Consider the following 26,099-nt stretch of genomic DNA (forward strand, 5'->3'; position numbering starts at 1 on the left):
AAATATCAATCGAAACCCCAACAATAACAACTAGAACAGAATGAAACTCCACAGAAAGTGTAAGAAAGTCGTAATGAGGAATTACACTCATGCCATGTTCTGGTTTATTCCTAACGTTTGTCTAAAGCGAAGCATCTCGACCCGCTCCCGCTCTGCCTGGACCAGCGGCCCGAGCTTTCACACCACAGGCCGACCGTTCCTGTACATTAATGCACCGGCTTACTGACCACTTCTGTGGCCGAGCTGATAAAAAGGCCGCCGCAATCGAAATGCAGATTAGAATGTACATCTCGGGCCGAGCGACAAAGAAAAACGAGCGCAAAGGAGTCTCAGAAGCTCGAGGAAATGAAAGGATTTGTAAATGGAGTGGTTAATGAGACAGTACAGCTGATCTTTTTTTTATTCGAGTCGATTCAATTCGATTTAATAAGCATTACCATAAATTCTGATAGAAGAGCAAATATTAAACTTCATGAAGTGTAAACAGTAATGCATGACAAGACTGAAGAAAAAAATCCATATTTTTGAGGTTTTTTTTTAAGTATATATAAACACTGTACATAAATTACTTTCTCTGAGACTAATATTGATGTACGGGTAAGTGGTATTTTCTTTTTAGATTAAAAAAAGAAAGAAAACAGATTCATAAAGATACTCTCACATCTCTGGTCAAATCAGAAGATAGGCCGGATATGATCTAGATATTTTACGTTCTGTTCGTACTCGCTAATTCTACATCCTCCATTGCGTGAGCTGGTTCAGCAAGGACATCGAACACCCGACTCGACTCGACACGTTTCCATACGGACGTCCTTCGAGAAAGCGAAGCGGGAAAATAATCACACGGAGGATCACGGGCAGTTTCAGTTCTGTACATCTCAGTCCCCGAATCGTGTGGCTTTTGGAGCCGGAGCTTCTGTACACGTCAGTTCGGCAGATCGCAGTGGTTCTTCACATGTAAACACATTAAAATCCTTCTTCTCTTTAATCCAAGCATAAGATATTAAGGTACAAAAAAAGCACAAAAAAATTCTTAAAAATTCCTCATGGAGAGTCCCGGAGAGAATCGGCTAGTCCGTTCAGTGCTTCGGCGTGGAGATCACGTGGTTACAAGACTCGACGGGGCGTTTATAGGTGGAAACTAAGCTAGGCACAGTTCTTTCTACCCTGTGTAGGGTGTTTAGTGGGTATATTTAGGATTTAGAGGGTACTGGGGCAGTAGAGTGAGGCAACTGAGGCGGTACCGAGCGCTCGAAACGTTTTTCTCTCCTCAGTCCAAGCAAGGTAACATTCAAACAGTTTTTTTTGACAATTTTTGATTTACGAAGCTCGTCTTGGGTTGACGTGACAAATAAGAGGCAGCTAGGCACAGTGCAGTTTGTTGGTACCTCTTCCCAGCTCGAGGACGGCCGCGCCATTTGTTGTTACCTCTTCCCGATCTCGCTCTGCCTCAGGAACTGGATGTTGTTGGCGCTGTCGGCTAGTTCCGGGTACTGCTCCACCGACAGGACGTAGTACCCGTCGTAGCCTAGGACCTTCCCTGAGCTGAGCAGCTGCCTCTTCTCGCCTTCCGTCCAGAGCCTGGCGCCTTCCTCGCCGTCACGGACCCTTTGCTGCTCCCTCTGCCAGGCGCTCGCCAGCGCCCTCTGCCGGGCCTGCTCCAGCACCCGAGCCTTCTCCTCGTCCAGGGTCATGCCGTAGCGGACGTGCAGGGCCAGCGAGCCGTACTGCAGCTCGACGTCTGCAAAGCGTCTGGTGCGCCCATTGACCACCGTCGTGGACTGAGACACGGTCACGTTCACGCCATTCTCAAGGCTCCGGCGTCCACTCGTAAGCCTCAAGGCTCCTAGATCAGTCTCTGGAAGGCTCGTCTTGATGAAGTAGTGCGTGTCCCTGCCCTCTATGGTGAAGTGTAGGTCCTCCAGGTAAAATGCGTTGTTCAGGACGGCGGCCACCTTAATGCAGTCTTCGTTGGCAATGTTCAGGGCGTTTGTGGCCACCTGGCCCTTGCTTGTGATGGCCAGCATCACACCTTTGCCAATTAGGGACTTGACGGTGGCAAACCAGAGCCAAGGTTTATCCCGCGCTGAGCGACGCCGGCTAAACTGGATCTCCGGCATCCTCTCGAAGGACAGGAAGGCCTTGGCCTGACGTGTCACTTCCTCTTGGACACCAGATATGGACTGCAAAAGATAAAAAGCAAATATTAATCCAGTTGGCATACATCACTCATTTAAAAGCAATCACACCGAGTCATCAATTGTCCTTTTGGCATTTGAGGAATGTGGAAGAGACCGAAGTACCAGAGCTACCAAGTGGACAAGAGATTGACATGCTGACGACATCCAGCACCTGAGGGTGAGAATCGAATTTAGATGCTTTTTCCAGAAGAACATTTATTCCTGTTGATGAGCTTTATTTATTTATTCGGGGATCAATAAGCTCAGAAGCACAAAGACAACAAAACATGGCGTGGGTGCCAGGACACTTGCTCATTTATATTCCCTCTTTCGTCAACACTTCCTTAATCTCGACCCCTCAGTCACACCTAGAGGGTGGCAACGTAGGCAATCAACAAACTGGCATGTTATCGAGGTGTCCAAGACAGTTGTAGAAATGGAAAACATGCCCACAAGGACTGACCCTAGAACCCTGGCCCTGCCGTGTATGCAAGTCTGTTGCCTATCATGAGAATGAGCATGCTGACTGAAGGACAGGAATACACTCCAAACAGGGTGCCAGTCTAAGGCAGGGCATCAATCTGATGCACCTTCAGGCCAACCAATCGTCCGGCTGACTGGATGTCAATCAAAAACCAACGGAAAACCGGTACGCCAGGCTGGAACATGTGCCATGCTGTCTACAGTCAAGCAAGCTTTACATCACTGTTGAGATTCAGAGTGCTGACTTTAGAGCAGGTTCATTCTTTTGATTAGTATAGACAAAGGAGCAGAGCTTGGGGGTTCTTGGTGATAGAAACTTGTGGTGATCAGGGATGTCGGGTTGCCGTCATTCTGCCTCTCTTGTCCGATCACTCAGGTTTGATGACGGTGAGGGAGACGGGCGCCTTCATGACCTTGTTACCTGCTCGCTCTCCCTTTTAGTTATGCTGTAATAATTAGTGGGCGGAGTCTAAAGCTACTCTCTGTAAAACTGATATTTTACTCAACTCACATTTTACATTATTTAACTACATTTTCTGTTGTTTTACCCCGAGGTGGTTCTGACGGAAACCTGTTTACCCGCCCGAGGTTAAGGAATGAAGTCGAGACTGCCGTGCCAACTATGCTGCTCCTGCCGGATGTGACGGAAACCTGGCGTGTTTGCGCCAAGAATGTCAAGAACTCACTACAGACTTTATCACAGACTGGACTGAATAAGAACTCCAATTATTTTTACTAGTTATAACTTTTTTCAATTTAATTCTGTGTTTGTATGATTTGTGTAAATCCTATTTATTCAAAGTATCCTCCAGGCCACCCGAGAAGGATGGAGGTCCGTGCTGAGTCTGGTTCCTCTTAAGGTTCCTTCCTGTAATTTTGAGGGAGTTTTTCCTGCCACTGTCGCCCTTGGCTTGCTCAACAGGGGTTTTTGTTTTTGTATCTGTTGGTCCTGGATTCTGTAAAGTTGCTTTTAGACGATGTCTATTGTAAAAAGTGCTTTATAAATAAATTTGACTTGACGACTTCTTTTTAAACTTAACTAGAGACTCAAATCACTGAAATTACACGTTAAAAAAACATTAAAAGACGCTGGTTGACTCGTACTGTGGAGCTTAACTCTCAGGAACAATCATAAACATGAAATAACAGAAGGCCGTACTTACCGGAAGGTCGTCCCAGAGCTGGCTTTTCTTCATCTCCAGTGAGGGCTGCGTGAGGTCAAATTTAGGAATCGGGAACCCCGGGATGGCGTTATGGAGGTGGAATCCGAATGTGACTAGCCAGATGTTGACATCTAAACACAGATGTTTGGCAATTAGGTTAAGTATTGTGTCTAATATAAAAGGTTTTATATCGTCGCTGTCTGATGAAAAACACATATCTCCACTTTTAGCGGTTTTCACTTTTTTTTTTACGAGTTGATTGTGGGTATAAATCTCCGTCTGTCCATAGCAGCGAATATCAAAATGACCAATGAAAAGAAGAAAAATGACGCAATCTCTTTAACAAGTATCTCCATTGGTTGCTAGACCTGTCCATCAAAACCAGGTATCTCCTCCTTCTCCCCATCTGGTACTGTTTGAGAAATGCGTAATAATTGATCTATAGAGTTAATTCAGGTTATTTAACTGCATGGTTGTAAACATGATTTACGTATATTTGTACACGTAAGTTCATTTGATAAAAAATGACTTTAGTATTTGTGTTGAATTGTATGTAAATGTCTTAAATGTCTGTGGTCTTAAAACATTTTTGGAGATACGTGTTTTTCATCGGACAGCGACGATATATAAACACACATAGACCTACACATATAACAGTGGGAGAGTCACCACCAGTCTGAATTTGAGAACCAGGACAGTCAGTGAGACGAAAATGTAATAATAACAAAATGGGATAAAAGCACAAAAGAAAAATGAGAGAAGGAATCCAGAGCTTCCTTTAATATCAGCTATCAGACGTGGGATCCGATTAAAGACGGACGCTCTACAATCGAGGCTGAACGGCGGCCCGGGCGACCGTTTACTAAATCGGGGGAAAGAAGTCGAGGAGTCGACTCTCCCTGCGCTGGGATTCTCTGGTGAGCCTAACTACTGCTAATAGGATCATACACTAAGTTAAACCATGATCTGCGAGCCAGCTACTCGGTCTACCTGCCAACTGCCCCAGTGCTTTTCTCCCAGGAGTAAACATAAAAAATAGACAGTAAAGAGGAGTCTGTTTGGTAAATTGATAGTGTCTAGAAAATGGGTTCCAAGAATGCTGAAGTGGGAAGAACGCACCGTCTGACTCCTTATGAGTTTGGATAAAGACTCAGCACTGCACTGATCTCTGGGCTTTCCTTAAGTAGCCCCGGAATCAGGTGCAGCACATTCCCATTCATTAGCGCTATAGATCCTGGGGTTTGTAGTCCATTTGGGACTATAGTGGGTCAGTGAAAGTAATCAACCTTTAAGAAAGGAGAACCTCCAGTGCCCTGCACAGAGCTCAGACCCCTTCGAATGAACATCTCAACTGCAGGCAACACATTTGAAACGTGTGTCTTTGACTAAATGGGCACAAATTCCCACAGACTTTCTTAAAGTATTATATATAAAGCCTTCCCAGAGGAGTGAAGGATGTTATACTCATATTAATATCCACAGTTTTGAAATGGGATGTCCAACAAGCTTGTGATAAAGTGTCTACTTGATGGTGTCTACTTATCTAGGTCTTTTGACCAAGAAAGACAGTATAGATACAATAATACTAGAAGAAATTGACGGTTGTCCTTACCTGTGACGTACTCTTTGACCTCATGGACCTTGCTGACAGGATTATTGTTGCGGAACATGTACAGGTTAAAGGGAGCGGGGTCTTTTCCCACCCTGGTCCAAGTGCTAATATCTGGAGTGGTCCATCGTCCAGCTGGAATGTCATAGTCCCTTTCCCCAAAGTGAAGAAGCCTCGTTAGTGGGTCGTACAACCCTCCGTGGAAGCCTATCACCAGCTGAAAGTCAGGATTGGAGTCGAAGTAGATCTCGCCGTATGCGGTGTACTGGACCTGCTTGAGAAGAAGCCCGTTGCTGCTGAAGACGGCCAACGGGGTGCCCGTGTTGTCGCAGGCGATGTAGAACTCTTCTCCGCTGCTTATCTCCATGGCGAAGAGGTGGCCTTGCAGGTCGTAATAGAGCGAAGTGATCTCCGAGCTGGAATGGTTGTAGACGTGGGTGATGCGTGTGGGGTAGTTCAGATCAGCGTAGAAGAACTGAAGATGTTGGCCAAGAGTGTTACGGGATGCCAGTCGCCTACCTAACCCGTCATAACGATACTGGATGGTCCAGCTGTTGGCCTTGCTGTGGACTCGGACCAGCAGACCTTTGGAGTTGTACTCGAAGATCTCTGTGCCTCTCTGGCGCAGGAATCCGTCTTCATCCATGCGGTACTGAACGTCGCCGAGGCGCGTGATGCGGTCTCGGAGGTCGTAGCGCAGCGGCGTGAGTCTGGCACTGTTTCCCGGGTTCAGAAGGTGCAGGTTTCCGTTGAGGTCATAGCTGTAGCGCCACATCATCTTCTCGTTCAGGAAGACAGTCTGCAGCTGGCCGTCCACGTCGTACTCGTAGCTGTACTTGGTGGTGTTGGCAAAGGGTCCAATCTTGATCTCCCGCTTGGTGACGCGACCCATGTTGTCGTACTGGATGGTGATCCAGTACATAAGGGAGCGGAAGATCTCGTACTGGATCTCCTTGATGCGCCCGTGGACGTCGAAGTGCTTGGTGTAGGTCATGACGGGCGTGGAGATGATCTGATTGATGTCGTAGTAGATCACGCCGAACTTGCCAAACTGCTCCACCTTGCCCGAGATGTCGTCGAACTGGTAGAGGTCAATCGGAAGTGGCGTCTCGTTGATCACCCCTTGCATGCTGATCACCCGGAAGCTGTTGTCGTAAGAGTAGTCAAAGCGAGCGTTGACCATGCCGTCTTCACTGAAGCGGAAGATCTGCCTGTCCACCAGGGGGCCGATCTGGCGGTAGCGTATAGAGCAGATGAATCCTTCGCTCTGCAGGTTGACCGTCTTCAACACGCCAGCGGTCTCGTCGTAAGTGAAGCTCACGCGTGTGCTGTCGTACAGGATCTCCGAGATCTTGTTCTGTCTTCTGTACTTATAAAGGACTCGCCGGCCTGTGCCCAAGTGGGCCACCCGAAGGAGCTGCCCGTCCTCGCTGTAATCCACGGTAACCGAAGCGTTGCTCTCGGGCGGGTGGTAGATGTTCCGATAGTAGCCAATGGACCGGATGGTCTCCATGGTATGGCGTGCCACACTAGGCATGGTAATGGCAGACAGCCTGTCCTGTAGGTCGAAGTCGAAGATGTACTGCCTCTGGCTGTGCAGCAGGAGCACCATGCTCTGGAAATGAAAACAATTAGATGTTTATTGATTTATCAGCATTGACAGACTTCATCCTGGTGGACTAGTAGCGGGCACACTTGATGGAAGTCCAACACAGCACATCAGAACCCAGTGGAAGTTCCTTGACAGTATGAGGACTGTGGAGAAGCCAGAGGAACCTAGGATCTTAGAGCCATTGGGCACAGGGGCAATTAAAAGCAGCCAATCCACCTCAAGATCTCGAGTTTCCAAGATAAGAGAAGACGTGAACTATGGTCCCCACCTAGACCACCACTGTACTTTGTAATCGAGGGCTTCCTTTAATATCAACTATCAGAGGTGGGAGTCAACTAAAGACGAATGCTCTACGATCGAGGCTGAACGGCGGCCCGGCCCACCATTTACTAAATCAGAGGAAAAGAGATTGAGGAGTCGACTCCCCCTGCACTGGGATTCTCTGGTGAGCCTAATTACTGCTAATGGGATAAAGCGCTCGGTAGAACAGTAAGCCAGCTACTCGGTCCACCAGCCAACTGACATGCAGTTGAAACTTTCTGCCACATGAGCGTGTGGACAAAAGTAATCGTCCTGTACATTTCTCACACCTCCTAAAATATGCAAGTAGGTGGCTTTGCAACACACTGGACCATATTACACAATAAATCCAGGTCCCTGCAGCCCCTTGGCACCAAGACTACCTGCCAGGTCATCGAGCCACCCTTAAGCAATTAATTACTCTGTTTAAAATGCAAAGATGGTGCGAAGGCGCGGATTAAGATTCCACATCGACGCCGATTCTCCCGCTCTGACGGAGATCTTCTTCAGGCCTCATTTTCTAAACACGCTGCTGTTTAATACGCTCCGATGCATAATCCTAAAGCGCTCGGAAATTACCGCCCCTCGCTTCGGTACTTATCTCATAAGGTAGGCTTCCGCGAAAGTCATAATCACTTAGCGAGCCGGCAGGTAATAACCCTCTGAACGTGTTGTTGCAGATATGCCCAGCGCTCCTGCGGTCGAGGAGTCGCTGTTTTGTTTTTTCTTCCCGCTAGCGCAACAGAATCTTTAATAAGCGTCTGATTTACGTTCAAACCACCTACTCAGCAACTCGGCTGTGATCTGGAACCCTGAGAGGTCTCATGTTTATTCCCAGCCTGCCTGTGCCGGGGGTTTGACGGACAGCATAAATAGGAATGATAAATATTCCAGCCTCGCCGTCTGCCCGGCTACATAAAGCCGACGCAGAACTCGCTACATCATTTATCTTGCCGTTTTTTTAATCTCCTCGTTCTGGACCTGCTGGCAAGAGGGAAGGAAAAGCCGCTGGGACTTTTCTCGTAGACGTCTCGTTTTTTGAGAGGTTAGGGGGCTTCTGTAAGGACTTTCTATAATCGCATCATTTTAAATCCTCAGGCGTGTTTGGTCGTATATTTACCTACATCGAGATTTCCTTCACTGCACATTGCTTAAACCAATATACCTACTAGCATGTGTGCACAAACAACCTACTCAGCAAGGTGCTCAACAGAGGACTGCAACTATCTAATGTCCCTCTATTCCTCCTTATCTACCTAACGTCCCTCCATTCATCTTCCCTTTTGTTTAACGTCCCTCCAGCCCTCCTCCTCTCCACCTAATGTCCCTTCTCCCCCCCTTTCCGCCTGGTGTCCCTCCATCCTTCTTCCGCTCTTGCTAATGTCTCTCCATTCCTACCTACCTAACTTCCATCCATCCTCCTTTCCACCAAACGTCCTTCCATTCCTCTTACTCTCCACCTAACGTCCCTCCATCCCTTCTCTACGCCTAATGTCTGTCCATACCTCCCTCCTTTCCGCCTAACGTCCCTCCATCCTTTCTCCTATCCACCTAACGTCTCTCCGGCCCTCCTCCTCTACCTATTGTCCTTCCGTCCCTCCTCCTATCCACCTAATGTCCCTCCATGAATCTTCCCTTTTGTTTAACGTCCCTCCAGCCCTTCTCCTCTCAGCCTAACGTCTGTCCATCCCTCCTCCTTTCTGCCTAACTTCCGTCCATCCCTCCACCTCTCCAGCTAATGTCCCTCAATTCCTCTTACTCTCCACCTAACGTCCCTCCGTCCCTTCTCTACGCCTAACATCTGTCCATACATCCTCCTTTCCACCTAACATCCCTCCATCCTTTCTCCTATCCACCTAACATCCCTCCGGCCCTCCTCCTCAACCTAATGTCTCTCTATTCCTCCTCTTCTCTACCTAACGTCCCTCCATCCCTTCTCCTCTCCGCCTAACGTCTGTCCATCCCTCCTCCTTTCTGCCTAACTTCCGTCCATCCCTCCATCTCTCCACCTAATGTCCCTCCATTTCTCCTCCTCTCCAACTAATGTCCCTCCATTCATCTTCCTCTCCCCATCCTTCCTTCTATCCACCTGTCCTTCCATCCATCCTTCCTCCTGTTCGTCTAACGTCCCTCCTCCTCTACACCTAATGCCCCTCCATCCCTTTACCCCTCTGCCTAACGTCTGTCCATACCTCTTCCTCTCCACCTAACATTCCTTTAAACTCTCCTTCTCTCCACTTAATGTCCTTCCGTCCCTCCTCCCCACCTAATGTCCCTCCCTTAATCTTCCCTTTTGTTTAACATCCCTCCAGCCCTCCTCCTCTCTGCCTAACGTCTGTCCATCCCTCCACCTCTCCACCTAATGTCCCTTAATTCCTCTTACTCTCCACCTAACGTCCCTCCGTCCCTTCTCTACGCCTAACATCTGTCCATACATCCTCCTTTCCGCCTAACGTCCCTCCGGCCCTCCTCCTCTACCTAATGTCTCTCTATTCCTCCTCTTCTCTAGCTCACGTCCCTCCATCCCTCCTTCTTTTTGTTTACCGTCCCTCCATCCCTCCTCCTCTATCTAACATCCCTCCTCCTCTCTATGTAACGTAATTTGATTATACAGATTTGTTTTGGTTCTTTCTGGACATTTTGTAGATGAGTAACCGCACCTAACGAGCGAGTTCACAAAGGAATAGGAGGATCAATCATAAATACACACGAGAATAATCTGGATCTGGATCTAACGTGGGAAGAAATGTTTGAACCCGTGAACTTTCCCACAAGTTCTGCACAAACTTATCCAGCCTTCATTTCTCCTCGCACTCTCACTTTCTTCGGCCTTTAATCCCCCGAGCCTCGTTTCTTTACCCATAAGTCTCTCTTTACTGCGCTCCTAAAGCCATCTCCCACACAAACAGCCTTTTATTTCTGCCCGTCCACAAAGTCCCGATAATTCGGAGAAAGATTCGGCGAAACTTCTGGCTCTGTCTCGTACACACAGATCGTTTTCTCGTGTTGTTACGTTTCTGATGCGGCTGCGCCGGTATTAATTCGCGCTCTGAATCCTCGGCGGTGAACGGAAGAGTCACCGCCTGAGGTAAATCTCCATCTGAGCACCGTGGTCACACTGAGATCAAGTCAAAGCTCACGCCGAGTCTGCCGACTGCAAACGAGCCCTGGAACCCGACCCTGACGAACCCGCCGCCTGAACTTTCTCAACTTACTTCAACAGCGGAGAATTAAAAACCATAAAACCCGACAGAAGGGATTCTTCTGCCTTTCTATTGTTCCATCAGTATGTGAGAACCTTGTGATTATTATTGCTGGAAGGATTGAGGTCATTTTCAGGGCATCTCCAGAAGCACCAAGGTTGGATTTAGCCTGGCTCTGGATTTTCTGCCCCTTGGCAAATGGCACAAGGCAGGAATACTTTGGACAGGGTGCCAATTCATCTCAGAGCTTCAGCCACCACCAGAAATAGCCAATCACGTCTGTGTAGAAGCCCGGTCAGCCAATAGCACATAGAGGACTTAGTATAAAATTTATTATTAGTATTTGTTATATTTTACTGTTTGATTGAAGTTCTCTACCTTATCCAGGTACGTGTAGCTCCAGGTCTTCCCGTCGGCGAAGGTCCTGGAGATGATGCGCCCCTGGCTGTCGTACTCCACCCTCTCCACGCTCCCGCCCCTCTGCAGGCCGGTGACCTGCCCGCTGCTGGAGTACGTCAGGTTGACGGTCATCAGTTTGCTGCTGGGCACCCACAGCGTTGGGTGACCGGCCGCGTCGTAGACGATCTTCAGCAGGAATTTACGGTGATCGTCGTAGATCTTCTCCGTGCGCAGCGTCCGGTCGTAATCCACCGACAGCAAGTTCCTGCCGTTCACCTTTTACAGGGGCAATAAAACCGAAACGCCGACGGTCAATAAATCTGATCGTTACTGTCCGGCCGTGTCAATCATAAAGAACGCTAACGAGGAGAGAGTGAGGATTATACAATAAATAACAGGGAGGCACGGCTCTGCTTGGGCACTGCCAGGAAAGAGATTGTCATCCCCACATGGGAAAGGAGCCTGGGGAATCGAACCCAGGACCTTCTTGCTGTGATGCAATGACACTACCCACTGCACCACCGTGCCACCCAAACTATGCCATTTAAACCTTTAATAAGTTGCATGATGCATTAACTGTATACAATAACAATGCATACAAAGCAACAGATGAAGTACAGTCAGTAATTGTATACCCTCAAGGTTCATCTGTATGGTATGTGCAGCTTATAACAATTAATGACACGTGTTCGTCATCCGTCAAGAAATTACCAATAAATCATTCATTCATTCATTCACTGTCTGTTTTACCACCGCTTTATCCTGGTCAAGGTCACAGTGGGTGTGGACGGGTCGCTGGACGGGTCGCCAGTCCATCACAGGGAAAACACACACACACATACACACACTGGGGCAATTACTATAAGCTCCAATTGGCCTGACTGCATACTTATGGATTATTAAGAGGAAACCGGAGCACCCGGAGGAAACCCACATGGGCGGAGGTAGCCACTGGATTTTCTCTGCATTTTCTCCCCTTTTCTCCCAGTTTAGTCATAGCCAGTTCCTCTTCCACTCCTGGAGACCCCGATGGTGTACGAGGAGGGTATATTCTCCTGACACGCCCTCCCTCCGACACGTGCTCTCCCTCCGACACCTAAATTTAATTGCCAGTACTTCGGAGGTCGGTCTTGCGCATGGAGAGTCACGCACCAGTCTCCACGTTCCTCCACTTCAGTACAGGCGCCTCGGGCTACTAACCAGCGTCCCTACATGGCGTCGAAGACCCCGACCACTTTTTAGTCCTGTTTTTCCCACCCAGCAGAATAGTGGGGCACCCAGCCGACCGGTAGCAGAGCTGAGATTCGAACCACGGATCAATGGATCGATGCCGCTAACCTGAAGGTTTACAGATTTTCCACTTTCCTAAAAACACATACTGAGGGAAGAGTTACCCCAACCAAGGTAGATTACAGAGAGGTTGCGCCCCTACCCCCTAATTTAGGGACAGAGGGGTCCGTAACGTGGGTTCATTCCTGTTTTAAGCTTCATTATAGCTGCTATAAACATTTTAACCCTCTTAAACCAATACCTTCCCTGTTCATGATTTTGCTATGGCCAAAAGTATGTGGACACCCCTCCTATTTATTAACTTCCAGTGTTCCAATCATACACACTTCCCTTTTATGGGTGGAGGACCTCTGGGGTGAATTGAAACCCTGATTTTGAGCCTGGGCTTCTCATTTAACATGACTGCCAGGCACCCAGGTGGCGGATATTCCGTTGGGTGCCATCTAGCGGCAGTGCCTGCAGCAGACACGTCTCTGCTAGGGCGGGATGACCGGACCATGTCGGGGGTGGGGTCTTCAAACGCTGTGTAAGGACCCTGATTAACTGATAGAGAGGCACCTGTGCAGAGTGCAGGGGTGATAAAGGGTTCCGCTAAGGGCTGAGCAGGGGTCGGAGGAGGCGTGAGCAGCAATATACCCACCTCGACTGCAATCAGGGATCCACCCTCAGCGGAAGACAAACTGACTACGATAAATTAAGAGACAATGCAGAAATAAGGGTTTAGGGTTAGGGTTCGGGTTGGGTTAGGGTTTAGGGTTAAGGGTTGGGTTAGGGTTGGTTAGGGTTAGGGTTGGTTTAGGGTTAAGGTTTAGGGTCAAGGGTTGGGTTAGGTTTGGGTAGTGTTTAGGGTTAGGGTTGGGTTAGGGTTTAGGTTTGGGTTTAGGGTTAAGGGTTGAGTTAGTTGGGGGTTAAGGTTTAGGGTTAAAGGTTGGGTTAGGGTTTAGGGTTAGGGTTAAGGGTTGGGTTAGGGTTAAGGGTTGGGTTAGGGTTGGTTAGGTTTGGGTTAGGGTTGGTTTAGGGTTAAGGGTTGGGTTCGGGTTTAGGGTTAAGGGTTGGGTTAGGGTTTAGGGTTGGGTTAGTTGGGGGTTAGGGTTTAGGGTTAAGGGTTGGGTTGGGGTTGGTTAGGGTTAGGTTTAGGGTTGGGTTAGGGTTAAGGGTTGGGTTAGGGTTAGGGTTCGGGTTCTAACAGAAAAAAAACCATGCCTGACCTCACAAATCAGAATGGGCACAAATGCCCACAGACAAACTTTAAAATCTTTTGAACAGACATTGCAGCAGCGGTTTGGAAACTGGACGTCCGACATGCTCACAGTCACGCGTCCACATACTTTCGGCTATACAGCGTGTTCGTGATTTCCCTCCCTAACAGACGACGGCTCGGAAGCTCCGGCTCACCCTCAGCTTGCGACCGAAAACGATGACCTTTCCTCTGGTCTGTTCTTTTCGGAACCTCCACTCCACCAGGTTCTGGCCGTTCTCCCCGGGCAGGCTCATGTTCCTCCGGGCCACCGTGGGGTTGGCGGCGCCCGCCAGGATGTGAGGCTCCGTCTGGTAGTGCGAGTCCATGCCGTTGGCGTAGATCACTCGGAGGGAGTTATCGTAACCCACCTGATAGCTGTTCCTCAGCTGATCTGCAGGGGGCGCACACACACACGGAGGAGAGGATTCACGTCAGTCCATCAGTCACTTCATATTAAATATTCAAATAATTAATAATAAAATAAATATATATAAATAATCCATCTGCACTCATGTTTAACTATAACAGACTGATGTTTAAAGACATGACCACTAAGGGGCGCTGTTCACCCACAAACACACACAAACACTATTTGATTTAATCTAATCTGATCTGATCTGCAAAACGCTATGAAATCCACGCTGACTAAAATGCAGAGCACATTAATTTCTTTCCTCTCTTTTCCTCCTAATTTAGCCATATCCAGTTCCCTAATTGCTGCACCACCCCTGCCCTGGTCGTGAAGAGCAGAACACGGTCACGTCCTGATATCTGTGAATCGTCCATCTCTCCTGCAGGCGCCTCGACCGGCCAGCGGAGGGCGGATTTTTCCTCAACACCATCCCAAACAAAAAGTGAACTGGACTGAAACAGACGCATGTGCAGGCCACACATCACTGCAGGGATTCAGCATGGTGGCAACCTGGTAATGGTGGGGCTTGAACCAGCGACCTTTTGATTACTAATCCAGTACCTTAACCGCTAGGTTACAATTTGTTATCGTAGTTAAGCTGCAGCTTATTAGAAGCTGGTGTTGCTGACGCACCATTAAGGGTCGCAACTCACACCTCACACTTTGCAATAGGGCTGGGCGATTTTGCAAAAAAAAAAAAATCTCGATTATTTTAAAATTATAGCCGATTGTCGATTACGATTTAGATTTTTTTTGTTCTTGTATAATGCAATTAAAATAAGACTCAAATTTCTTTTTTTGCATTGTAATTAAAGGTTGCAGAAGTGCAAAAATAGTAACAGCACCACCTATAATTATCCTTTTAAGGGACTCAAACTTTATAACAATAACGATATCACAATAATTAAAACAAAATAGATCTAAATTATCTATACCCTTATCTATCTATATCTAAGAATAGCTCACAAACAACTTTAATTTTAAATAATGTTCAGCAGAACCTCCTTACATTAGGAAAAAAACTACAAAAAGTTCTTTACAGGTTTCTTAAAAGGAACACGAGCCTGTACTGTACTGTTTCCACCACTGAGTGAGTCTGTATCAGTATCTACATGGGGGGGCATCAAGTGATCACTCAGCTCAGCTTTGATTTTGTCCTCTTGTGATTTGGGGGGTGGATACAACATATTAAACATGTAAGGATGTGTAATGTGTCATTTTAGTCCCATAAAACTTTCAAACTGTATTAACCACTATTATGTGTCGTAGAATGATTCGATTCTATTGAACGGCCCTTTAAGCCAAAATAAAGGAACCGATTCGCGCATTTGGGAGTCGTTACATACAAACGGCTCTTTAAAAGGAACCCGAGACAAAAGATCCGACTCCCTATCGCAGAATTCACTGCCGCAGTTTCCCAGACGCGATTTTTTTACTCAGTAACGGATGTGATTTAAAATGTAGCGAATTACAATTCTTAGTACAAAACTTACTTAAGTAAAAGTAAAATTACAGGCTGTAAAATCTACTTTAAAAAGTACAAGTAAGTACAAAACCTTTTGATTACTAATCCAGTACCTTAACCGCTAGGTTATAATTCGTTATCTATAGCTTCTAGTTAAGCTGCATGGTATTAGAACTTGGTGTTGCTAACACGTCATTAATGGTAGCAACTCACACCTCACACTTTGCAAGCAATCGAAGGTGAAGGGCCTTGCTCAGGGGCCCAACAGTGGCAAACTGGTAATGGTGGGGCTAGAACCAGCGACCTTCCCAACAGTCGCTGATCTTTGGTTAGTAAATATGATTAAATAGCACCAGTTTGACCAAAACTGGTGTAATAAATCAATGATATAAAGGGAATCACATATTTCTGACTCTGAAGCAACAGTTTAGGGAAGGACCTTACATGTTCTAGTATAGAGGAAGCTCTATAAAGACATGAAGAAGCTCCAGTGTCCTGCACAGAGCCCTGACCTCAACCGTAAGCCGTGCAAATGCTGCTATCTTTTAACTGACTGGGCACAAATCCCCACAGATAAACTCTAAACTGTTGTGAGAAGCCTCCTCAGAAGAGCGGCTGCTGTTCTAGCTGGAAAGATCGCTGTGGATTCGGACTCGGACTGCTGGTACCTTGTACGAGGGTGTAGAAGGAGTCGATGGACGACAGGTTGGTGGTGATGCTGACGTCGTCGTCTCGCCCCGACGTCTCGATGTCCACGGTGAGCGCCCGGTCCATCTCCTCGATCAGGCTGGTGATCACGCCCGTGGGGAAGGTCACGTTGGTCAGGCGGCCCTCGCTGTCGTAACTGGAAAACACAAGAGGACAAAAAATCCGGGTGTTAGCGAACGACATTCTGAAATGCTTCGATACACGTCATGGCCAGAAGTATGTGGACGCCTGTTTCAAAACCGATAAAGACAAAGCGTCCACTGATTCATACTTATAACAGGCTTCACGCTTCTGGAAAGCTTTCCAACCAGATTCTGGAGTGTGTCTGTGAGAATTTGTGCCTGTTTAGCCATACAAGCACTTCAAGGTCAGATGCTGATGTTGATGAGGAGCCAAAGTTTTAAAATTGTCGTCCTTGGCCAGCAGGGGGCATCAAACAGTGAAGCTTTATAAAGTATATTTAACTTAAGACAATGTGGGGAGGGAGAGACGGTTCATACAAATTCATTCATTCATTTATCATTGATTTATTTATTATTCGTTCATCATTAATTAATTAATTCATTCATTTAACATTCATTCATCATCCTTCATTTATCATTCATTCATCATTTAATAATTTATTCATTTATTAATCCTTCATTCATTCATCATTCATTCATTCAACATCGACAACATTCATTATTTCATTTATTCATAATTTATCATTCATTCATTCATTCATCATTCATTTAAAATTCATTATTTATTTATTTATTCATTCGTTCATCGATTCATCATTTATCATTCATTCATTCATCATTCATTTAAAATTCATTATTTATTCATTCATTCATTCATTCATCTTTTAATCAACTTTCATTCAATCATTATTCATTCATTCATCATCATTCATCATTCAATAATTTATTCATTTGTTAATCCTTCATTCACTATTTATCATTCATCATTTATTCATTCGTTCATTTATCATTCAACATTCATCATACATTCATTCATCATTCGTTCATTTATTAATTCGTTCGTTCATCATTCATTCATTCATTATTTATCATTAATCATTCATTGTTCATTCATTATTCGTCCATCATTAATTATCTAATTCATTTTTTCATTCATCTTCATTCATCATTCATTCATTCATCAATTCATTATTTATCATTTACTACTCATTTATTCATAATTTATCATTCATCATTCATTCATGAATCTGTTCATCATTCATGGTCTGTTTTACCAAGACTTTACCCTGGTCATGGTCACGGTGGGTCCAGTTTACTGGGCGAAAGGCAGGAAACACCCCGGACAGGTCGCCAGTCCATCACAGTACACACACACACTCATACACACAGGGCAATTTTAATATAAAACTGATTTTGGAATATGTCTGTGGGAACTTGTGTCCAATAGGTAAAACGTTCATGCTGAAGAACTGAAGTCGGGTAAGAAGGTCTGGCTCACAGTCGACCATCCGATTCATTCCAAAGCTGATGACCTGAAGGTCAAAGGTGAAAGGTGAAAGGTCATGGTGGTGTTTGTCCATTCCTCCACCAAACTCATCAAACGATCTGTTCATGTAAGGTGTCCCAATACTTTTGACTGATCCACTGGCTAAAGTTCCTCCTGCAGCCGCCGCCGTTATTAAAAACCAAATCTGATGTTGAAAGATGAAGCGGAATTAAAAACCAGGTTAGCATCATCACCCGGAGCCGCTATTAGAGCTAGCTAGCTCTCCAGGAGCATCGTCTGTCACCGACGGGTCTAATGTAATTCTGCCACACACACACACACAAACACACACACACACACACACACACACACACACACACACACACACGCAGCACGTTCACGTTACAGCGAGCGAACACACTCGAGAACGTTCTTGGCAACGTGACACGCCCGCCGCCCGCCGCCCGCTCGCCAGCCCTCTCTGGGTAAGCGGTGAGCGCGCCGGGATCAAATGGCTGCTTTTGAGATCGGCGGCTGCTTTTTCTGTCGAGCGAGGAGACGCGGACGCCCGCTGTGCCGAAACGTACACTGCGCTATTTAAACGCCGCCGAGCGAGACGCTAGCATCGGCGCACCAACGTTCAGAGCTTCATAAGAAAACAATCACAGACCACAGAGCCGAGAGGAGAGCGGAGACCAACCGAGAGCTCCGAGGGAAACTGCAATCCAGATGTTTTTAGGATCGAGGGAAGTTAAATATATAAGAAAACGAGCGCATGGGGGCAGGAGGGTGAGGAACCTGGTCCTGGTCAGGGTCACGGTGGGTCTGATTCACTCGGACACACCCCAGACAGGTCGCCAGTCCATCACAGGGCAAACACATCACACCCTGACTGTGTAGACAGTTCTCGCCTAAAGCTTAAAGTACTGGACTAGCAATCGGAAGGTCGCTGGTTCAAGCCCCACCACTGCCCGGGTTTCCACTGTTAGGCCCTTCAGCAAGGCTCTTGACCCTCAATTACTTAGACTGTCATAGTATACAGTACTGCATGTGTTAGTACTGTGAAAGGAAACCTACGTGGACATGTGGAGAACATGCCAACTCCACACAGAGAGGACCCTGGTAGCCCAGCCGGGGAATCGAACCCAAGTCCTTCTTTTTGTGCTTTCTAAACTTAAAATCTAAAGCTTTTCTTGATAGACCTTGTCGAGGGTGCTCATACAATCTACAGCAGATATATTACAGTCAGTAATTGTATATCTACAAACCATAACCTAAATGGTTTTCATTTTCAGAAACGTCAACAGCATGGCTACATGAAATCCCTGCTTCTGATTGGCTGACAGGAGTGGATCAAAGGAGATCCCCTAGATTTACCCCCCCGCCCTTGCCACACACTAGTCATTTCCAGTTCCCATCCTGCAGCCACTTTTTATCACCTGTTAGTGTTGAGACTGTGATGGAGTGGACGCCCGGCTAGGTCAGCAGTCATTATTTTGTTCTACTGTAACAGACCGACGCCCTGTCCAGTGTATTTCAGGTTTTACAGGTTGTGGAAGGGTCCCTCACACACACACACACACACTCAGAGGTAATAATAGTCCACTCACTCGTAGAAGGTGGTCCAGCCGATCTGGGTGCTCTTGGTGGCGAGGAGACCGCTGTTCCCGTGGTAGGTGAAGAACGTGAGCTCCTGCCCCTGCGCGGTCAACGTCTTCAGGCCTCCGTTGGTGCTGATGGTGATCCAGATCACCTGGTTGTCGGGGGCGACGAGGCGCACGGGCATGCGGTTGGGGTCACGCCGGACGCGCAGGGTGTTGCCGTTCCCGTCGGCGACGGCCGTGACGTCGCCCTCGTTGCTGTAGCTGAAGTTGGACAGGTAGTCCCCGGTCACCAGGCTCATGGTGTGCTGGTGGGTGCCGTTGACGTCGAAAACGTAGAGCTCCTGCGACGCCGGGGACGCCACCTCGTAAAAGCCGGACGACACCAGAGGAGGGCGGTTCCGCGATATGGCCCTGATTCGGATGTTGCCCAGATCGGCGACGTAGAGGGTTCCGTCGGGCGAGACCACGAGCGACGAGGGGCTGTTCAGGCGGGCGTCTTTGGCGTAGCCGTCTCCGGTCAGGTAGCAGTCGCAGTTGGCGTCGCTCTTGCAGTCGCACTCGGACGGCGCCCCCGCCAGGTGCGTGATCTCGCCGTCGGTGCTGACCTGCCGCACGCGGTTCATCTTCTTCTCGTCGCTCTCGGCGATGTACAGCGCGCCGTTGAAGGACACGGCGATGGCCGTGGCGCCCTCCAGCGTGGTCTGGATGGCGCGTTTACCCAGAGCGTACTCGATGCCCGGGACCTGGCAGTGCATGGGGCGCCCGGCCACGATCCGGACCTGCCGGTTCTCCGTGATCTGCAGGACCACGTTGTTGTCCAGGACGTATATGGAGTTATCCATGGGGTTGATAGCCAAGTCTGTCGGCCACTCCAGCCGGACCTGCACGCAAAAAACAACAGTGATTTTTACTGTACGTTCATCTCGCTTTTTAACCTCTAATGCCAAGCGTATCATATTTGATACATGAATTTTTAGAGACCTCTACATCATCAGTAGGTGTATTGTTTTCCTGACAAATGTGATGTATACAATTAGATACATGTCTTCTGCCCTCTGGTGGATGATTTATGTACTGCAAGCACCAGAGGTGCCATCCAAAATGGCTATCATCAATCAGTGACCCACCTGTTGTTTTGCATAGATGTTTTTATTTGACCAATTTTGTGACATTTACGGTTAAGAAACACTCACATCTTTACTGATCCTTCATTAGGAATATTTAGTGAATTAATGCAACTTATTAGTACCTGATATTCATAACTAATTTTGTTGTAAAATCGGGTTAAATACGTGTGTATCAAATTATATACAGCAGGTATTTAAGGAAAATATCAGTAAATTATCGTTTTATCCATTTTATCCTGACTTCATCCCCAAGCGGAACATCAACACCAGCGCCTGTCCATACAAAAGCTCTTTTGTACCACTGAATGGGCACAAATTCCCACAGTCTTGTCAGAAGCTTTATCAGAAGAGCGACTGTTGGTCATTATATTTTAATACTGTTTGTTTTTCAACCGGGACATCCAACAAGCTCATAGTCCGGCGTCCAGATACTTTTGGTCATGTAGTGTATCTTCTGTTTTATGCACTATGGGTACAGGCGCTCCCTCTCCTCCCTCTCCGGCGTCGTTGTTTTGCCCTCGGAAGGTGCTACGTCACCGTGACACTGATGAAGAAGAATACACCGGAGCTCTAACACGACGCCGCGCCGGGTTTTATTTCACTCGCCCTTGCCGGCTCGTTTATTTCGGTGCCAGAGGGGAGCGCGCGCCCGTCCGGAACAGCCTGATAAACGACGGCACGAGCGGAGAGGTGCGGCGCTGCGTACCGACCCTCAACACGCCGCTTAAATCAGGCGGATGAGGTGTAAATTCAAACAAGCACCTTTACACCTGCATTTGGTCGTATCCACTTCCCGAGCAGGGATATACCCAACACACACCCCCTCCGACACCCCGTGTTCAGCATCGACCGCTTCTTTTCACCTGCACGACGGGTTTACACAGGGATCAGGTCACGCACTGCTCTCCGTTATTCAGCATCTCTGTGCAGTACCTCGACCAGCCAGCAGAGGCCGCAATTACAGCACTCATGAAGACTGCACGTCTTAAACAGTTAAAGGAAGCAACTGCGTGTGTGTTGGGGGGGGGGGCAAATAGGGGATGGAATCATCCAGAAGGATTTAAAGTCTGATCATAAAGAGATCATAAAAGAGATCATAAAAGAGATCAAAGAGATCATCGCTGGACCACACTTTGTTCTTCATCTCCTGCCTCCCCGTCATGATGCTACCCACTCCGTTTGGGCTTTTCTCCATCGTCCCTCCGTGTTCTCGACCCCCGTCGGTTCCTGGCCCGCACCGACGCCGTGTTCCGCTCCGCGCGAGGGTTCGAGCGTCCGGCAGCAACATTAAACTCTAATGCAGTCGGAATAAAAGCTTTCCGCTCGGCCCGGCCGCTCTGCATTATACATGATCCACTTCAGCTGCTCTGCTAAAAGTGTTTGACCATTAACATGGGGTCGCGCTCCTCACCATGATAGATGCTGCGCAGGAAAGCACGCGCACCAGGGGGCACGGCGAGCGGGAACGTCCCGGAGAAGTGCATTTGAGACGATTAGCGTTCTGCAGTAGATGCTGGTTCTACTGAGACGAGGGAAGTTCTGCTCGTGGCTGGGTACATCGCTCACGGCGCAGTACTGAACCCCGGCGTCGGGGGGAGATGCTGGTTATCATGGTGACACCATCACGAATACATCTGAACAATGTAGAGCGGTCCTACAATGTGGTCCTTGACAAAATGTACATCATAATACATTTACAGCCTCTTTATTGACAGCTTCTACTCTGTGGGGATTTTGGAGTGTGTCTGTGGGGATTTGTGCCTGTTCACTCAAAAGAACACTTCTAAGAGCGGGCGCCCATTTTAAACTATAAGGATGTGCTCACAATCAACGTTCCAAATCATCCCAGTGGTTTTCAGGAGGGTTAAAGGTCAAAGGTCAGGGTTCTGTACAGTTCCTCCACAACAAAACAGGTCTTCATTGAGCTCGCTTTGTGTACAGTACAGTACAGTAGTGCTGGAGTGGTACATATTTGGAGGCACATCATGTATTTTACATTATTGATTTTATAAATTATTATATATTATACATTGTAAATCATCAGTATTATTATTATTATTATTATTAGCAATTTTATTGATTATTTTTTATTATTGTCATTAATATTATATTATTTAATTACAAATGTTATTTTGTCATATTATTAGTTTTATTGATTATTTTATTTTTATTGTCATTGTCATTACTACTATTAATATTATATTTTATTATAATTATTATTATTATTATTATTATAAATTGTATTCATAATTTTATTTTTATTATTGTCATTATTATTATATTATTTTATTATAAATTGTATTATTATTATAATCATCATTATTATTTTATTAATTATAGTCATTGTTATAATAATAATAATTGTTATTTTTATTTTATTATTATTATAATCGTTAGTATATTATTTTTATTTTATATTATATTATTTTATTTAAAATAATATTTTATTATTAATTATTATTATTATTATAGTCTTTATTTTTATAATAATAATAATTATTTTGTTATTAGTATTACTGTTATTATTAATATTATTTTATTATTATTTTATTATAATTTTTATTATGATTATTGATTACTATGATTGTTATCGTTATTATTATTTAAATGTTGTTATAGTTGTTATTATTATTTAATAATTGTACATTGTGATTTGTGGGCTTCGTCTCCTCCCAGTTAAACCCAGTTTGGTGACAGAAACAGAAAGTTGAGTTTTTATTTCCTCTCACTGGTGTGAAAGGAAAGTGAGAGAGGTGTTGGACGTGAGAAGCTCAGCAGATCGCCCGGGTTCCAACGTAAATGGAGCGGCTTTGATTTCCCATTAATCCACATCGATCACTGGGACCAGTATGACTGGGATTCCCAGACCTGTTTGTACTGAGCTGTTTACAATCAGCCGACGCCGACGGCCTGCAGGAAGCTCCGGCTCTGAGCGCATTAGACCTTGATGCTCGTCAGGAACGCATAATCCACACACAAAACACTTTACTAATCAACACCGCCTCACCCACACACACACACACAGAATCACTCGCTGCACCCGCGGCCTGTGCTCTTCTGGGATTTTTGGAGTGTGTCTGTGGGAATTTATGCCTATTCTACTTTACAGTCTGGACTTTAGATGACCACGCAAAGCAAATTCTTCGACCTCATGATTATTTGGATGAGTGGCAGCCTCTCAGTTCAGGGTGATGTAAAGCTTGCTCGATCCAGGACGGTGTCAAACTATGCTCTAGGATTTCTTCCAGTCGTTGACCAGAGACAACTGTTTCACGTACTTCATCATCAGTGCAGACAAACCGATCAGCATAAAGACCCGAGGGACTTTGATCAGGACCAGATCGTCAGCTTTGAATCATCTCTCAAACCTGAAGGTGTGAACAGGTTGTTGGGCAGCCAAGACTCATTGATGCCAGAGGAGATGAAGGCTGTGAAGTCTGGACCAGACCAACAGAAGATCTGCTTTTAATCCTGGTAATCCACAGTGCATCCGACCCTTCTGTGCCAGTCAGAGTGCCAATGCAACTCACATACAATGAGCCTGATAAATACTGGTTTCTCCAGGATCGTATGGAAGATCTGCACCAGGATGCTCTGTAGGAAGTTGAAGGTCCTCATTTACACCGATCAGCCATAACATTAAAACCACCTCCTTGTTTCTACACTCACTGTCCATTTTATCAGCTCCATTTACCATATAGAAGCACTTTGTAGTTCTACAATTACTGACTGTAGTCCATCTGTTTCTCTACATGCTTTTTTAACCCCCTTTCACCCTGTTCTTCAAGGGTCAGGACCCCCACAGGACCACCACAGAGCAGGTATTATTTAGGTGGTGGATGATTCTCAGCACTGCAGTGACACTGACATGGTGGTGGTGTGTTAGTGTGTGTTGTGCTGGTATGAGTGGATCAGACACAGCAGCGCTGCTGGAGTTTTTAAATACCGTGTCCACTCACTGTCCACTCTATTAGACACTCCTACCTAGTTGGTCCACCTTGTAGATGTAAAGTCAGAGACGATCGCTCATCTATTGCTGCTGTTGAGTCGGTCATCTTCTAGACCTTCATCAGTGGTCACAGGAGGTGTTTAAAAACTCCAGCAGCGCTGCTGTGTCTGATCCACTCATACCAGCACAACACACACTAACACTCCACCACCATGTCAGTGTCACTGCATTGCTGAGAATCATCCACCACCTAAATAATACCTGCTCTGTGGGGTCCTGAAAGTGTTACGGGGTCACATTGGTGGAGGGTTTTAGCCACACCTTTTGTTCTTTTCTTATTGGTGCGCGGGGCTTAAGTAGTCTAATCACGAGCACTATATATAGAAGTGGTGTGGGAATCCTTGTTGCCAGTTGGTCTCGTTAGGTCGTCGGACTAGAGCATTATTAGTAGATCCCTGTTCCTATTTTTTGAGCCTTTACCTCGGCTGTGTTTATTCTGTTTGTTGCAGGTGGGAGCGGTCCAGGCGATACTTGAGATTTGGACACTTACGTTTTAGAAGCCCTGGAACCGACTCCGTTCGTCTGGACATGTGTTATGTGCTTATGAACATTTACTTCCTTTACTTACGCTGTAGTATTTTGTTACATTGCTGATTGTAGTTTGGGGTACTGGTATTAAAACCCTCTTTCATTGATTTCTGTTTCTGAGCTTGATTTCCCGAGTAGTGGTTCCAAACTAACCTCTAGGGGTTGTTTGAATCCCCATAACAGTACCAACTGGCCCATTATGGAACCCTCGGGAAATCAGCCCGGATCAGATCCCGTTGCGCCCGCGTTTCCACCCGGAGCTAATTCCCAAGACCCAACAATGGCGTCCCTCGTGGAGAGCAACCGTGAGATCGTACGTTTCGTGTCGGATCTGGCACGTCAGGTGCAACGTATCTCGGAAGCCATCGCGGCACCTGCCCCCCCGTTTCCATCTCCGTCACGACCGGCTTCGTCGGGAATTTTCACGGCCGACGCTGTTCCGCTACCTGCCGACTCACCTCAGGTTCGTACCGATTCCGTTACGGTTCATCCTGAACCCTATTTCGGTGACCTTGATAAGTGCCGTGGTTTTGTGTACCAATGTGAATTGGTGTTTGGTATCCGTCCCTCCGGTTTCCCCACCGATGTGCACAAGATCACTTACATTATTGGTTTATTACGTGGTCGGGCGCTCGCGTGGGCGGAGGCTTCACAATCCACCGCTTCTCCGGCGGTTTGTACCTACCAAGCGTTCTTACAGCGTTTTTTAGCGGTTTTTGATAAACCTGAACGTGCTGGCGACGCGGACGATAGATTATTAGATCTTCGTCAGGGTAATAAGTCGGTGGCAGAATTCGCGGTGGATTTTGTTACCATTTCGGCCGATGCAGGGTGGAATGACACCGCCCTCAAGGCAGTGTTTAGACGGGCCTTGAATCCTCACATCCGGACTCAATTGGCCAACAGGGAGAAGCCTAACTCTCTCCAAGAACTGATAGACCTGGCCATTCGTCTGGATGGGATGACTCAGGGGGGGGCACTTCAGACCGGGGGGCTTAGAGCGGAATCTCCTAGTGGGGGGGTACCTATAGGTAGAAGGGGCACTTCATTCTCTCCCAGATCCTTGGAGGTACACGAGCCCATGCAACTGGGTAAGACCCAGATCACTGAAAGGCGGGCCCAATCCCCTCACAAGGATGGGACGTGCCTCTTCTGTGGTCAGAAGGGTCATTGGGCTGCCTGGTGTCCTAATCGGTCAAAAGATCAGGCTCGACCGTGAATTACGGGGCATGGTCGAGCCGAATCCCTACTAACCGTGTTCCCCGTTGTAATATAACTATCTCCCTGCACACCAGTAAGGGAAGATTCTCTTCTCGGG

General features: G+C 46.8%; 1 protein-coding gene across 15 annotated transcripts in view; it reads right to left on the reverse strand.

The window, feature by feature from the left end:
* Positions 1-482: 482 nt before the first annotated feature.
* Positions 483-26,099, reverse strand: part of tenm3 (teneurin transmembrane protein 3) — an 861,875-nt gene continuing 836,258 nt past the window's right edge. For all 15 annotated transcript variants that reach the window (XM_062995505.1, XM_062995517.1, XM_062995516.1 and 12 more), the window contains 7 exons: positions 19,124-19,998; positions 16,025-16,200; positions 13,635-13,870; positions 10,929-11,225; positions 5,439-7,050; positions 3,827-3,957; positions 483-2,183 (listed from right to left, as the gene is read on the reverse strand). In XM_062995505.1, the coding sequence (XP_062851575.1) occupies positions 1,425-2,183; positions 3,827-3,957; positions 5,439-7,050; positions 10,929-11,225; positions 13,635-13,870; positions 16,025-16,200; positions 19,124-19,998 (4,086 nt within the window). In that variant the 3' untranslated portion in view covers positions 483-1,424. The remainder of the gene's footprint in view (positions 2,184-3,826; positions 3,958-5,438; positions 7,051-10,928; positions 11,226-13,634; positions 13,871-16,024; positions 16,201-19,123; positions 19,999-26,099) is intronic.

This window comes from Trichomycterus rosablanca, chromosome 5 (genome assembly GCF_030014385.1).
Source record: "Trichomycterus rosablanca isolate fTriRos1 chromosome 5, fTriRos1.hap1, whole genome shotgun sequence".
Classification (NCBI taxonomy): domain Eukaryota; kingdom Metazoa; phylum Chordata; class Actinopteri; order Siluriformes; family Trichomycteridae; genus Trichomycterus; species Trichomycterus rosablanca.